Raw genomic sequence first — 13,724 nt, forward strand, 5'->3', positions numbered from 1 at the left:
ATATGGAATTTAGAAAGATGGTAATGATAACCCTGTATGTGACACAGCAAAAGAGACACAGATGTGTAGAATAGTCTTTTGGACTCTGTGGGAGAGCACAAGGGTGGGATGATTTGGGAGAATGGCATTGAAACATGTATAATATCATATGTGTAATGGATCGCCAGTCCAGGTTTGATGCATGATACAAGATGCTCAGGGCTGGTGCACTGGGATGACCCAGAGGGATGGTACGGGGAAGGAGGTGGGAGGAGGGTTTAGGATGGGGAACACGTGTACACCCGTGGCGGATTCATATTGATGTATGGCAAAACCAATACAATATTGTAAAGTAATTAGCCTCCAATTAAAATAAATAAATTTATATTTAAAAAAAAAAGAATGCTGGAGTGGGTTGCCATTTCTTTCTCCAGGATAAAAATACTATTATTCAATACTTTTCTCATCAAAATATTTGGAAACAGTCTTAGTAGGTATTGCCGAGGGTTTAGGCTTCAGTCACATATTTTCAAAGATTTGTCAAATATGTCGTGGCGTTTAAGATGTCTTTATGGACAGCTAGCATACTTCAGGCTCGTCTTGTTTCTTCACTAACGTGTAGTGTTAAATTGTGGTCATATGTTTTCTTAAGGAGCCAATGTTAACCACGGTCAGTGGCTGGACACCCCTCTCCATGCTGCCGCCAAGCAGAACAGTGTGGAAATCATCCACCTGCTGATAGACTATGGGGCTAACCTCAAATGCAGAAATGCCCAGGGCCAAAGTGCACTTGATCTGGCAGCTCCAAAGAGCAGCGTAGAGCAGGCCCTCCTGCTCCGGGAAGGTAAGGAAGGGCTGGGCATCCACTTCTCCTCCACAAGCACATGTAGTCTCTCCTTCCTGCATCCCTGTAGACTCTGTTACCTATTTCCTTTTCCTTTTTTTAATTGGGAGTGGCACGTGGGAGGGAGGGGGCAAGTTCTAGCATTGCCAGACGGGATTTTGTCACTTACAACAAAGGGACATTTTCATACACCTGGTATGTGGCTTTGTTCATTAACAAGAAATGAGAGAAATTTGTTTTCACCTTAAAAAGGTGGAATTGCCCTGTGTATCCTGGCATAAGCACATGATTGAGCAGACTGCTTTGAAATACTTGAAGGCAATTTAGGGGAAATGAGAAAAATTTGAGTTAGATATGGTCAAGTGGACACAGAGTGTGTCTTTCAGAAACTGGACTAAATGGTGAAGTTGTTTGCCTATTCTCCAGCTCAGGGAGTCAGTGAATCTGTGCTCCTCATTGCCCCACGCCCATACCCACTGTGGGTTAATGAATCTCTAGATGCCGGAGGAGGGAAGGCAGGCCTCTACAAGGCTTGATATCCCAGATTCTACGGAGAACCATGCTGTGTCCCCATAAAAAGAGAACACGATCTGAGCCTCTCCCGAGCATTTGTATGCTCAGGAGACCATTAAAGTAATAGTAATTATTCAGCTTTCCATATGTCAGACAAAGAAACATTGATGCATCTCACTGAATTCTCAAAACCTTAAAGCTATGAGAACTTTATGGTAACTTGTACTTTAACCCAGCTTCAAATAGAAAAAAGAGGTGCACAAAGAGATGGGCTTTCAGAAGGTCACACAGCTACTAAAATGTAGGACTAGGATGCTAACTAAAAACTAAGATTCTAACTTGCACTCTTATTATTACTGTTATTGGAGTATTATAGATTTTTGGCTTCCTTGGTGAGTCAGCTGGTAAAGAACCCACTTGCTAATGCAGGAGACACAGGAGGCTTGGGTTCGATCCCTGGGTCAGGAAGATTCCCTGGAGAAGGAAATAGCAACCTGCTCCAGTATGCTTGCCTGGAAAATTCCATGGACAGAGGAGCCTGGTGGGCTATAGTCCATGGGGTCACAAAGAGTCAGACATGATGAGCACATATACATATTGTTAATTTACAATGTCATGTTAGTTTCAGGTATATAGCAAAATGATTCTATATATATATATGATTTATATATGTATAAATATAGATTCAGTTCAGTCACTCAGTCGTTTCCAACTCTTTGCGACCCCATGAATTGCAGCACCCCAGGCCTCCCTGTCCATCACCAACTCCCGGAGTTCACCCAAACCCACGTCCATCGAGTCGGTGATGCCATCCAGCCGTCTCATCCTCTGTCGTCCCCTTTTCCTCCTGCCTCCAATCCCTCCCAGCATCAGAGTCTTTTCCAATGAGTCAACTCTTCGCATGAGGTGGCCAAAGTACTGATAGATACAGATATATATATAGGCTTCCCAGGTGGAACTAGTGGTAAAGAACCCACCAGCCAGTGCAGGAGATGTAAGAGACGTGGGTTTGATCCCTGGGTAGGGAAGATCCCCTGGAGGAGGGCTTGGCAATCCACTCCACTATTCTTGCCTAGAGAATCTCATGGACAGAGGAGCATGGCGGGCTACCATCCAAAGGGTTGCAAAGAGTTGGATGTGACTGAAGTGACTTAGCACACATGTATATGTATATTCTTTTTCAGATTCTTTTTCCTTATTGGTTATTATAAAATATTGTGGGATCACTGCTATACAGTATGTCCTTATTGTTTCTCTTGTTTTATATATACTAGTATGTATCTATTAACCCCACAGTCCTAATTTATCCCTCCCTTCCTTCCCCTTTGGTAACCATATTTCCAGTGTGCACTCTTAATGTTTTGATGCCACAATCCTGAATCTTCTGAAACAGTTTCTAACGGGGAAGAGTTTAATTTCACTCACCAGATCTGTTTTGTGAAACCACCCCCACGTCTTGTATACCTTATACCTTCCAAGTGGGAGGCTTGCGTCTATAGTTTTAGTGCTGCTTAAGCTTCATGGTGCTTACAGATCACCTGGAAATCTTCTTAAAATGCAGATTCTGATTTGGGAACTCTGGGGTGGGGCCCCAAACTCTGTATGGCCACCAGCTCCCAGATGGTGCTGATGCTACCAGTCTGAGGCACACTTTCAGTAAGACGGGTCTACATTATTTCCAGTAGTGTGTGTCCTTAATGGTTGTTCTTTGATGTGAGTCTCTACTAACACCTCCCAGTTTGGAAATACCTGGGACTTAACAACTATTAGCTAAGAATATGGTTTCTAGCCACTGTCACATTTCCTGTTTCCTTCCATCAAAGATGTTTCCAGGTCCAAGATTTATATTTCTTCTAAACAAGTTCCTTTGCCTTCCATCTTCATAAATACTGCTGCTCACTCTAGAAGACTGAATACCAGCTATGTCAGAGGTCACTCTGAGGAGCTTTAGTTGTGTGACAGGAGAGACACTTTGCATTCTAGCTTCCTAAGGTCTTGACTAAGGGCGATGGTCTGCTCCTCCAGGTATCTTTCAGGCACATGGGTGCTCTCTGGCATTATCAGTCCAAGTGTTATCTGGCTCTCAGCCCATGTAGTCACCATTTCTCATGGGGTACAAGATGCTGTGCCAGTAGGATTTTCTTGGAAAGCTTCGTATAGTCCAGTAATTACATAGATCTACTTGCAGCAGTCTTTGTTGATACAGTAAGGAAAGGAAATAACAAGGCGTTACAAATGCCCCTGCATGCCGAGGATCCCAGCCAAATGCTCATTCAGCCTGTTGGACCATGTTTTCGACCCTGGTTAATTTGCTTTCCTTCGGGACTCAAAGCCACAGGCACGACAACTCTCTGAGACCTCACAAGACTGAGGTGCAGGCTATAACTGGGTCTAAGTGGGTTGTGTCCTTTCTCCAGATCCTCTGTTGAGCTGGGATCCTTGTCAGAATGAAGGTCCCCCCTCCGAGTGTGAGTGGGGACCCAGCCAGCACCGCCGCAGGGGGCAGCTCAAGTCAGGAGGTCCCTGAGGCCTGACTGTCAGGCCCTGCATGTCTCCTACGACCTCCTCTGTGACCGTGTGTTTTGATTCCTCCCACAGGCCCGCCTGCTCTTTCCCAGCTGTGCCGCCTGTGTGTCCGGAAGTGCTTGGGTCGCAACTGTCACAAGATCATCCACAAACTATACCTGCCGGACCCACTGGAAAAATTCCTGCTATACCAGTAGTCCCCACTATCTATAGGAAGATACTTGGAAATAAATAGGTTGTTGCCTGCTGTACCCAGGGTGCTTAGTGTAGACGCGCAACAGCTAGATCCTGGTATCTTCACATGAGCTAAGCTAGTTAGAGCATAACAGTGATGAACTGGAGTACGTGGGGAATGGAGACCCCTGATTAGCATTCTTTTTAACCAAGGTGCAATCAGAAACCTTTTCATTTTTATTTCTCACTAAGAAATTTTAAAAAATTGTGAAGTAGAGTGAAACTAGTAGACAGTTTTTCAAGATTCATGATTCTCGATTATCTAATGGTTACCATTCTGCTTAGCATGTAGACACGTAAATCTGGGTGGATAAGATTATGATGAATATAAGTCTTCCAAGATAGATTTTTGATTCAGTTATTCCCTCCTTCCCCTTTGTTTCCTTTCATGAATAAATCTCTACTAAAATTTTATTTCCTTGTGTTTTATTTTATATATAAAAAAGCCAAATATTTAAAACACCACAGTTAATTGAAACTTGCAGTTATTGAAGTCCTGGTTGATGTTGATTATACATGGGAGTGATAATATTTTGAATGTATTAGGCTGGCCAAAAAGTTCATTTGGGTTTTCCCAGACAACGTTATAAAAACTCAAACAAACTTTTTGGCCAATTCACTATTAGGTTAAATACAGTTCATTATTAAAATTAATTTCACTTCTTTTTAAATGTGACTACAATTTTAAATTATACATGTGGTTAACATTGCATTTCTGTTGATACTGTTCTAGACTTTTTCTGATTTTCATGACTCGGATATCAAATAAGTACTCATAGTTAATTGGAGGATAAAGATTGAATTCTTATTTCATATCAATTTAAAAACATACTGGTTTTTAGAAAATGTTAAAAAATTTCAAATGATGGTATAAAATACTAGAATAAAATGTTCATGAATATACATGAAGGGGAGCTCTTTTCTAAGGATACTATCAAAGAAACTTTAAAGAAAAATACTGATAAATTAAAATACAGATCATAGAATATGCAGGAATTGGAGGCTTTCTGTCTTCAGAGTGTTTGCCAGAGTGCCTTTTTTGGTGTGCTTGCATCTTGCTGAATGTCTAAAGTGTGTGTTAAGCCTCAGAATGTCCTAGGATGTTCAGTCTGTCTGTGGCCACAAGGAACTTGACAATCCTGTTGTGTCCACTTTCGGAAATTTTCTACCATGAATTTCATGAATCGTTTGTATAAACCTCCCAAATCTGGTAAGTGTGTGTCTGTGTGTGTAGGGGGCGCTCTGCTCCTAAACTGAATCCCAAGAGATCACTCACCCAAACTCATCCTTCTGCGTCCAGAATGGGTGTGGAACAAGTCCAGATCCCTGCATCTTGGTGGTATTGTGAAATGGTTTATGATTGGGCACAAGATAGTCTTTATTCTTTTTCCCACGAAATAGTCTGTGCATCCCTTTGAGCCCTGAGATGAATCATCTAGTTTATATGAGATTATATGGCTTGTTTTTAGGGGTTCTGACCACTAATATAGATTATTTCATTTTTTTTAGAGGATGTGGAATGTTTTATTCCCAAAGTGGTGTGATTTCTTGCCATTTCAATCATACCTGAAGTACTCTGCAGTAACTTCTCCATTCATTCATGCATTTTTTTACTCAGCATCTATTATGTGCCAGACACAGTTTGAGGCTATGAGAAAGAAAGATGGATGAGGTCCTTGCCCTTGAAAAGCTTATGTGTCAGTGGAAGCAACAGGGAATAAGCATATACATGTCATCACGACAGGAAATGATAAAAATAAAGGAAATTGCGGTGATGAGAGCCACTCTTTTAAGTAAATTGATTAGGCAAGATCCCTGGCTGGGTGACTGAATTTTGAAAGTATTCATGTGTGTATCTAATATTTATTATTTAGTTTTTGCTATTAAGGTTTTAGTGACTGTTTTCAGTGTACTTTTAGTACATCTTGATGGGGTTTTTTTGTTTGTGTCTTTGCTTGATTTAATGTAGCAATCCTATTACAAAAGTATTTTTTTAATTGAGGTATAGTTGATTTACAGTGTCGTGTTTGTTTCTGATGAACAGCAGAGTGACCCAGTTATATATAGCCCTTGTTTTCTACTTTCTTTGCCATTATGCTTTACTACAGGATGTTGAATATAGTTCCCTGTGCTATACAGTGGGTCCTTGTTTATCTGTTTTATATATAGTAGTTTGTATCTGCTAATCCCAAACTCCTACTTTATCTGTGCCCCCTCTTTGGTAAACCATAAGTTTGTTCTCTATGCCTATGAGTCTGTTTCTGTTTTGTAAGTAAGTTCATTTGTCACATTTTAGATTCCACATTTAAGTAATATCATATGGTATTTGTCTTTCTCTGTCTGCTTAGTATGATAATCCATAGGCCCATTGATGTGGCTGCAAATGGCATTATTTCATTTTTTTTTGTGAGAGTAGTATTTTATTGTGTATGTATACCACATCTTTGTTATACATTTATCTGTTGATGGATATTTGGGTTGCTTCCATGTCTTGGCTATTGTGAATACTACTGCTGTGAACACAGGGATACATGTGTATTTTCAGATTAGAGTTTGCTTCAGATATGTGCCCAGGAGTGGCATTTCTGGATCATATGGCAACTCTATTTTTAGTTTTTTAAGGAACCTACATACTGTTCTCCATGGTGGTGGCACTAATGTACATTCCCACCAACAGTGTAGTGGGGGTTCCCTTTTCTCCACGCCCTCTCCAGCATTTGTTTTTTGTAGATTTTTTGATGATGGCCATTCTGACTTATGTGAGGTGGTACCTAATATAGTTCTGATTTGCATTTCTCTAACAATTAGTGATGTTGAGCATCTTTTCATGTGCCTGTTGACTGTGTATGTATTCTTTGGAGAAATGTCTATTTAGGATTTAGGTGTTCTGCTTATTTTTTGATTGGGTTGTTTGTATTTTTTGGTGTTGAGCTGCATGAGCTGTTTGTATATTTTGGAAATTAAGCCCTTGTCAGTTGCATCATTTGTGATTATTCTTTCCCAGTCTATAGGTTGTTTTTTCACTTTGTTTATGGTTTCCTTTGCTATGCAAAAGCTTATAAAATGGCAACGCACTCCAGTGTTCTCGCCTGGAGAATCCCAGGGACAACAGAGCCTGGTGGGCTGCCGTCTATGGAATCGCAGAGTCGGCCACGACTAAAGCGACTTAGCAGCAGCAGGTCTCATTTGTTTATTTTTGTTACAAATGTATTTTTTGATTCCTGTTCTCCCCACAAACTATTTTTGTGATGATTTTCTAAGTTTCAAACTGTTTGAAACTATCCTTTAAAATGGTAGTTTCATATTTCTTAGCTATTTCCATGTTTTTGGATATTTATTTCTAATGTCTTGCTATTATAAATGAGTGTGAACTTCATTTTGATAAATCTTAAAACAGTTGAAGTATTTGTTAGATTTTCAGAAGTGGTATTTCCCAAGAAAACTATTTAAAATAATAATATAAAATACTTTAAAATATCTACATAAAGAATCATTTTAAGGGAAAATTATTTTCATAACCAAACAAATACCACATATTATCTGTTCAAATGCCATCTGTCTCTCTACAGAGATATCTGATATATTCATCTGTATACCATGTGCCTATCATCTGTCTGTCCGTCCATCATTTATCTGACTGTATCCATCATCTGCCGTGACACATTATTTTAAAAACTAAGCTTGCATGTGTCACTTGAAGACGCAAACCTCAACTCTCTGAAAAGCTTGTAAATTATTTAAAAGATTGGGTACATTATGCAACATCTCTTAAGTTTTTGTTCATATTTTATTAAGGAACCGTTTCTCCCACAGTAATTCTCCTCCCTGATATTTCTAATATTGCCATGTCAATAAAACCTGAGGTTTAAAGATAATTCTTTTTTCAGTAACACTGCTCATTGCTGAGACGATTTTATGCGCTTCCCACATAGAGAACAGCTGACCCTTCAGAGACAGTGCCTGAAGTTGTCATGGTGAAGGCTGAATCATTGTCAGGGAAGGGTACTCTGTGCACTGGAGGACCTCTCATTTACTCCAATCCCAAATCCTTGCCAGGGGCTACTTGCATGGACATTTGCATGTGAAATATCAGTACATCATCTTTCTTTAGCAGAGTCTGTACCAGGACGAAGGCAGGGGTCAGACAGGGTCACGGTCACAATAGCAGCTTCATCTTTTAACATGAGTGTAACCTGTAGAAAATGATATACTACGTTTTAGTTTTCATTAATTAATTTCCTCTCCTGCCATCGTTATGTCTTGAAAATCTTTCAACTTGCAAAAAACTTGCAAGAATAATACAATGAATATTTGTTCATCTATCACTTCAGTTTGTCAGTTGATTTGCCACATTTGCTTATGCCTTTTTGTATGTATATATGAACATATGTATGTATATGTATATATATATACACATATTTGTATGAATGTGTGTATACACACATATATAAGTAGGCCCATGAATAATGAATACCTATACACATATTTTTTAAAATGAACCCTTTGTGAGTAAACTGTGAGTTTTATAATTCTTCACCAGGGCTATGATTAGGAGGAGGTGAGTGAGGCAGAAAATTTAAGGGGGCACCGAAAAATGTTATCAGGAGAAAAATTGTGCAGTATTAAGAAAATTCAAATGTTAAGGGAAAAAGGTCCCCAATGACCAAAATATCAAACATTTTAATAAAGACAGGCTGTGGTTTGTTTTACAAACCTGCATAACAGTGTAATGAAAACAATGTTCCCAATCAGCCCAAGGTCCTGGGACATGGGGCTGCTGGGTTTATGAGGAATGACAGTGGCTTGTGAATAGAATGGGCAGTGCTGACTTTACATATACTCAAGCAGTTTGACCACAGAGCTTATGTTAACCTTTTCTTTAAAAAAAAAAAAATATCTGGCTGCCCCAGGTTTTAGTTGTGGCATGTGGGATCTTAGTTCCCTGACCAGAGATCAAACTTGGGCTCCCTACATTGGGAGGACAGAGTCTTAACTACTGGACCACCAAGGAAGTCCCAAGTTTTTCTATTTGGTGCAAAATATGTACATAGGGACACACGTTTCTCCCCTTGGATCACGCTTCCACAAGGCTCTGCATTGAGTACTTCAAGTAAGCATGTTCTAAGAACACAGCTTCTTTGACATAAGCATGGGCGATGCAGTGATCACACGCAGGAAGTTTGACATTGATGCACTTGGAGTATCCGATATACATCTATATTTAAATTTCTGTAGTTGTGGCACTGATGTCTTTTATGCCTTCTCCTCCCTAATCAGGATCCAATCAAGGATCATCACATTTACTGATCAAGTCTCTTCATTCTCTTGTCCTTTAGAAAGCCTCCCCCACCACTTCTGGGTTTTATGCCACCCCACTGGCATTTTTGAAGAGTTCAACCTCATTGTTATGAAGACTCTCAGTTTTGATTTGCCCGATAGTTTGCTCAAGAATACTGCATTATGCCAGATTTTCAAAAAAACACATCCTTGTTTGAATCTTACTGCACTGATCTGTGGAGTAAGAATGAGTGACAGCTTTCTAAAGTAACAGCAGCCAGCTCAGTGTGCAGAGCCAATTAGGTGGGCACAACTAAGACAGGACTTTTTTCAGGAAAAGCAGATCACTCCGAATGACCAGAGGAGAGATGCACCTTTTAGGTTTTAAAGGTTTTGTACTTGAAAACTTGCCGGCTGGAATGACAAGAGGTTTCAGCTCTGGGGCCGACTTTAACTGATTGAAAGTGACTTCCAAGTCTCCCCAAGGTGTCAGGAGGAAAGTCTTGGAATCCCATGAGTGATGTCAGCCACAGATCTATAGGTGAGGGGCAGGGCAGAGTCAGTGGCCAGTATTAAGTCTGCGTTTGATAAAGAATGATTATGGCCTCACTGCTGATACAGGCCATAATTCTTTTTTCTTACCTAACCTGGGCTGAGTTTCCTGAACATGCAAACAGCCACAGAGACCAACTCAAAGCTGGTAGATTGTTTTGCTTTTGCGGCTTCTTGTAAGCCAAGCTGTTTCTCTTTAATGAAAGCTCATATACATGTAGTTCAGCTTTATCCACATGTGGATCCTTAAAAATGCATCAACTTCCCTTGTAATATTTTTATAATTCCTGACTAGAACTGTTGTTAAATAGTTTAAAAACAAAACAACAAACAGTTCCCATCTTCCACTGTCCACAGGTGTTGATCAGCATTATGAGAAGATAAAATGGTGATTAATTCCTTCCCAGATGCTAAGGCAACAACCTTCAAATCTTCTTTATTGTCATTTTGGACAATCAAGTTAACTTTGAACATAGAGAAACCTTATCTTCTTGGAATTTAATGAAAAGTAAATAAAGAAGCTTTACTATGAAGATTTTGCTCAGAGAATCAGATGCTTTCCAGCTCTCCTGCTGCACTGTTTAACTCCTTGACAGCCAGTCTACATTGGGAGTAAATTTCTCCCTTTGCCAAATACAAGGTTCATTTTTCTTCAGATCTTTCCTGATTCAATAGTGAACAATGTATATATGCTTACGGCATTCTCAGTTAATTCTACAAATAGAGCTGGAGGGCAATTTCAGTTCGGTTCAGTAGTTCAGTTGTGTCCAACTCTTTGCGACCCCATAAACAGCAGCACGCCAGGCCTCCCTGTCCATCACCAACTCCCAGAGTTCACCCAAACTCATGTCCATTGAGTCAGTGATGCCATCCAGCCATCTCATCCTCTGTCATCCCCTTCTGCCCTCAAATCTTTCCTAGCATCAGGGTCTTTTCCAGTGAGTCAGCTCTTCGCATCAGGTGGCCTAAGTATTGGAGTTTCAGCTTCAACATCAGTCCTTCCAATGAACATCCAGGACTGATCTCCTTTAGTATGTACTGATTGGATCTCCTTGCAGTCCAGGGGACTTTCAAGAGTCTTCTCCAACACCACGGTTCAAGAGTACCAATTCTTCAGTGCTCAGCTTTCTTCATAGTCCAACTCTCACATCCATACATGACTACTGGAAAAACCATAGCCTTGACTAGACTTACCTTTGTTGATGAAGTAATGTCTCTGCTTTTTAATATGCTTTCTAGGTTGGTCATAATTTTCCTTCTAAGGAGTAAGTGTCTTTTTAATTTCATGGCTGCAATCACCATCTGCAGTGATTTTGGAGCCCCCCTCCAAAAAAAGTCAGACACTGTTTCCCCATCTACTTGCCATGAAGTGATGGGACCGGATGACATGATCTTAGGTTTCTGAATGTTGAGCTTCAAGCCAACTTTTTCACTCTCCTCTTTCACTTTCATCAAGAAGCTCTTTCGTTCTTCACTTTCTGCCATGGGGTGGTGTCATCCACATATCTGAGGTTATTGATAATATTTCTCCCGGCAGTCTTGATTCCAGCTTCTGCTTCATCCAGCCCAGCATTTTGCATGAGGTACTCTGCATATAAGTTAAATAAGCAGGGTGACAATATACAGCCTTGACGTACTCCTTTTCCTATTTGGAACCAGTCTGTTGTTCCATGTCCAGTTCTAACTGTTGCTTCCTGACTTGCATACAGGTTTCTCAAGAGTCAGGTCAGGTGGTCTGGTATTCCCATCTCTTCCAGAATTGTCCAGTTTGTTATGAGCCACACAGTCAAAGGCTTTGGCATAGTCAATAAAGCATAAATAGATGTTTTTTCTGGAATTCTCTTGCTTTTTCCATGATCCAGTGGATGTTGGCAATTTGATCTCTGGTTCCTCTGCCTTTTCTAAAACCAGCTTGAACATTTGGAAGTTCACTGTTCACGTATTGCTGAAGCCTGGCTTGGAGAATTTTGAGCATTACTTTACTAGCATGTGAGATGAGTGCAATTGTGCAGTAGTTTGAACATTCTTTGGCATTGCCTTTCTTTTCCAGTCCTGTGGCCACTGCTGAGTTTACCAACTTTGCTGACATATTCAGTGCAGCACTTTCTCAGCAGCATCTTTTAGGATTTGAAATAGCTCAACTGGAATTTCATCACTTCCACTAGCTTTGTTCATAGTGATGCTTTCTAAGGCCCACTTGACTTCATTTTCCAGGATGTCTGGATCTAGGTGAGTGGCAATTTGGCAGTATTTAACTTTTAAGTGAACTGATTAATAATTGTAGATTCATATGCAGTTTCCAGAAATAATACAGAAAGGGCTCCTATAGCTTGGCCCAGTTTCCCCCAATGATAACTTTGTGCAAAACTGTAGTACAATATTACAACCAAGAAATCAACATTGAGACCATCCATTGATCTCATTCAGGATTCTCATTTGACTTGTACCCACTCCTGTGTGTTTTAGTTCTGTAGAAAAATCACGTGTATGAGCACAACTTGGACCCAGTGTTTCCACTCTTAGGAATCTCGCCTCTGGAAATAATTGCATATTGTCACTGAGCCAAATTTGGGTCCACTCAGTGTGGTAAAGTCTATTGACACTGCATTGTGATGAAGGAACATATAGCATTTATTACAGAATACCAAGCAAGGAGAATGGGCCATGCTCAAATGACCCAAACTCTCCAATGGCCTTTAGGGGAGGGGTTTTAAAGGCAGTGTGAGTGAGGGAGCTGCAGGTTGTGTGATGAGCTTGCGCACAGTTCTTGGATTGGTTGGCATCATGATGATGTTTCAAGCATCATCAACCTTTGGGTTTTGACCAATCTGAGGTCTACATGCTTGTGGTCATCAGTTTTCACCTGGGGGGTCTGCTTCCTGTAAAAACAACTTATGCATCTGTGTCAGACTTTGTATCTTTTAGGGAACTGAGAGTTCAGTTAGTTTGCTATGTGGCAGATTTATTGTCTAAATTGTTACCATTTCCCCAGCCTAACAGCTATTCTTTGTTTTTAGTTTTCACCTGTCCTACTTCAGATTGGGGAGGCCTGGGAAAGTAAAGCAAAAAGCCTTTTACTTAAAAACAGGGACACAGAGGCTTGTGTTGGGCTCCAGTTCCCCCTTTTTCTTTAATAGTCCTTGAGGGGCACAGGTTCAGGACAAGAAAGGGAATATACTTTCGAATAGAGAGGTTAATCATAAACTTGGGGAACAGAGTTTAAGGGGGACTCCGTTTCAATATGTGCATGAAGCCATATGTAGAAATGTATGAAGTGCAGTATTTTTGCAGTAGTAAAAGAAAATGGTAACACTCTGCCTCCATCATTAGGGGAATAATGAAATATTTTTGGTGTGAAATACTTAAGGAATGCTCTGCTGTAATGAATAAAGAAAAGGACAGAGCCATTGAGTTATTCTGCTGAAATGAAAAGATCCCCAAGACAAAATAAGTATAAAAAGTGTTTGTGTTAATATAATTACAATCATGTGGAAAAGGTACAGCAATAAATGTGTATCCCCGTGTATGCAGGAAAATGCATTTTAAAATATGCAGGACATTCCTCAGACTGTAAACAGTGGCTCCCACATGGGTCAACTGAGGCTTGGTGAATCTGAAACAGTAAGGCTGTATCTTTGAGATTAAAAATAATTGGTGATCGCTGCACAAGCAGACTATGCTTGAGACTAAGTCAGAGCCTTCCCGAATGGGGAAGGAAAGTCCTTTCTACTTGGAGAGGGAATGGGAATCCAGGGGTGGCCATCAGCCTGAGCCAGCACCCAAGGGTATGGGGAAGCTG

The 13,724-nt window shown here is 40.4% G+C and overlaps 1 protein-coding gene across 9 annotated transcripts in view; it reads left to right on the forward strand.

The window, feature by feature from the left end:
• The window catches only part of ASB11 (ankyrin repeat and SOCS box containing 11), a 34,299-nt gene extending 29,789 nt beyond the window's left edge, over positions 1-4,510 (forward strand). For all 9 annotated transcript variants that reach the window (XM_040266588.1, XM_040266587.1, XM_040266592.1 and 6 more), the window contains 2 exons: positions 632-823; positions 3,935-4,510. In XM_040266588.1, coding sequence (XP_040122522.1) covers positions 632-823; positions 3,935-4,059 — 317 coding nt within the window. In that variant the 3' untranslated portion in view covers positions 4,060-4,510. The remainder of the gene's footprint in view (positions 1-631; positions 824-3,934) is intronic.
• Positions 4,511-13,724: the final 9,214 nt, after the last annotated feature.

Source organism: Oryx dammah, unplaced genomic scaffold (genome assembly GCF_014754425.2).
Source record: "Oryx dammah isolate SB20612 unplaced genomic scaffold, SCBI_Odam_1.1 HiC_scaffold_23, whole genome shotgun sequence".
NCBI classification, from domain to species: domain Eukaryota; kingdom Metazoa; phylum Chordata; class Mammalia; order Artiodactyla; family Bovidae; genus Oryx; species Oryx dammah.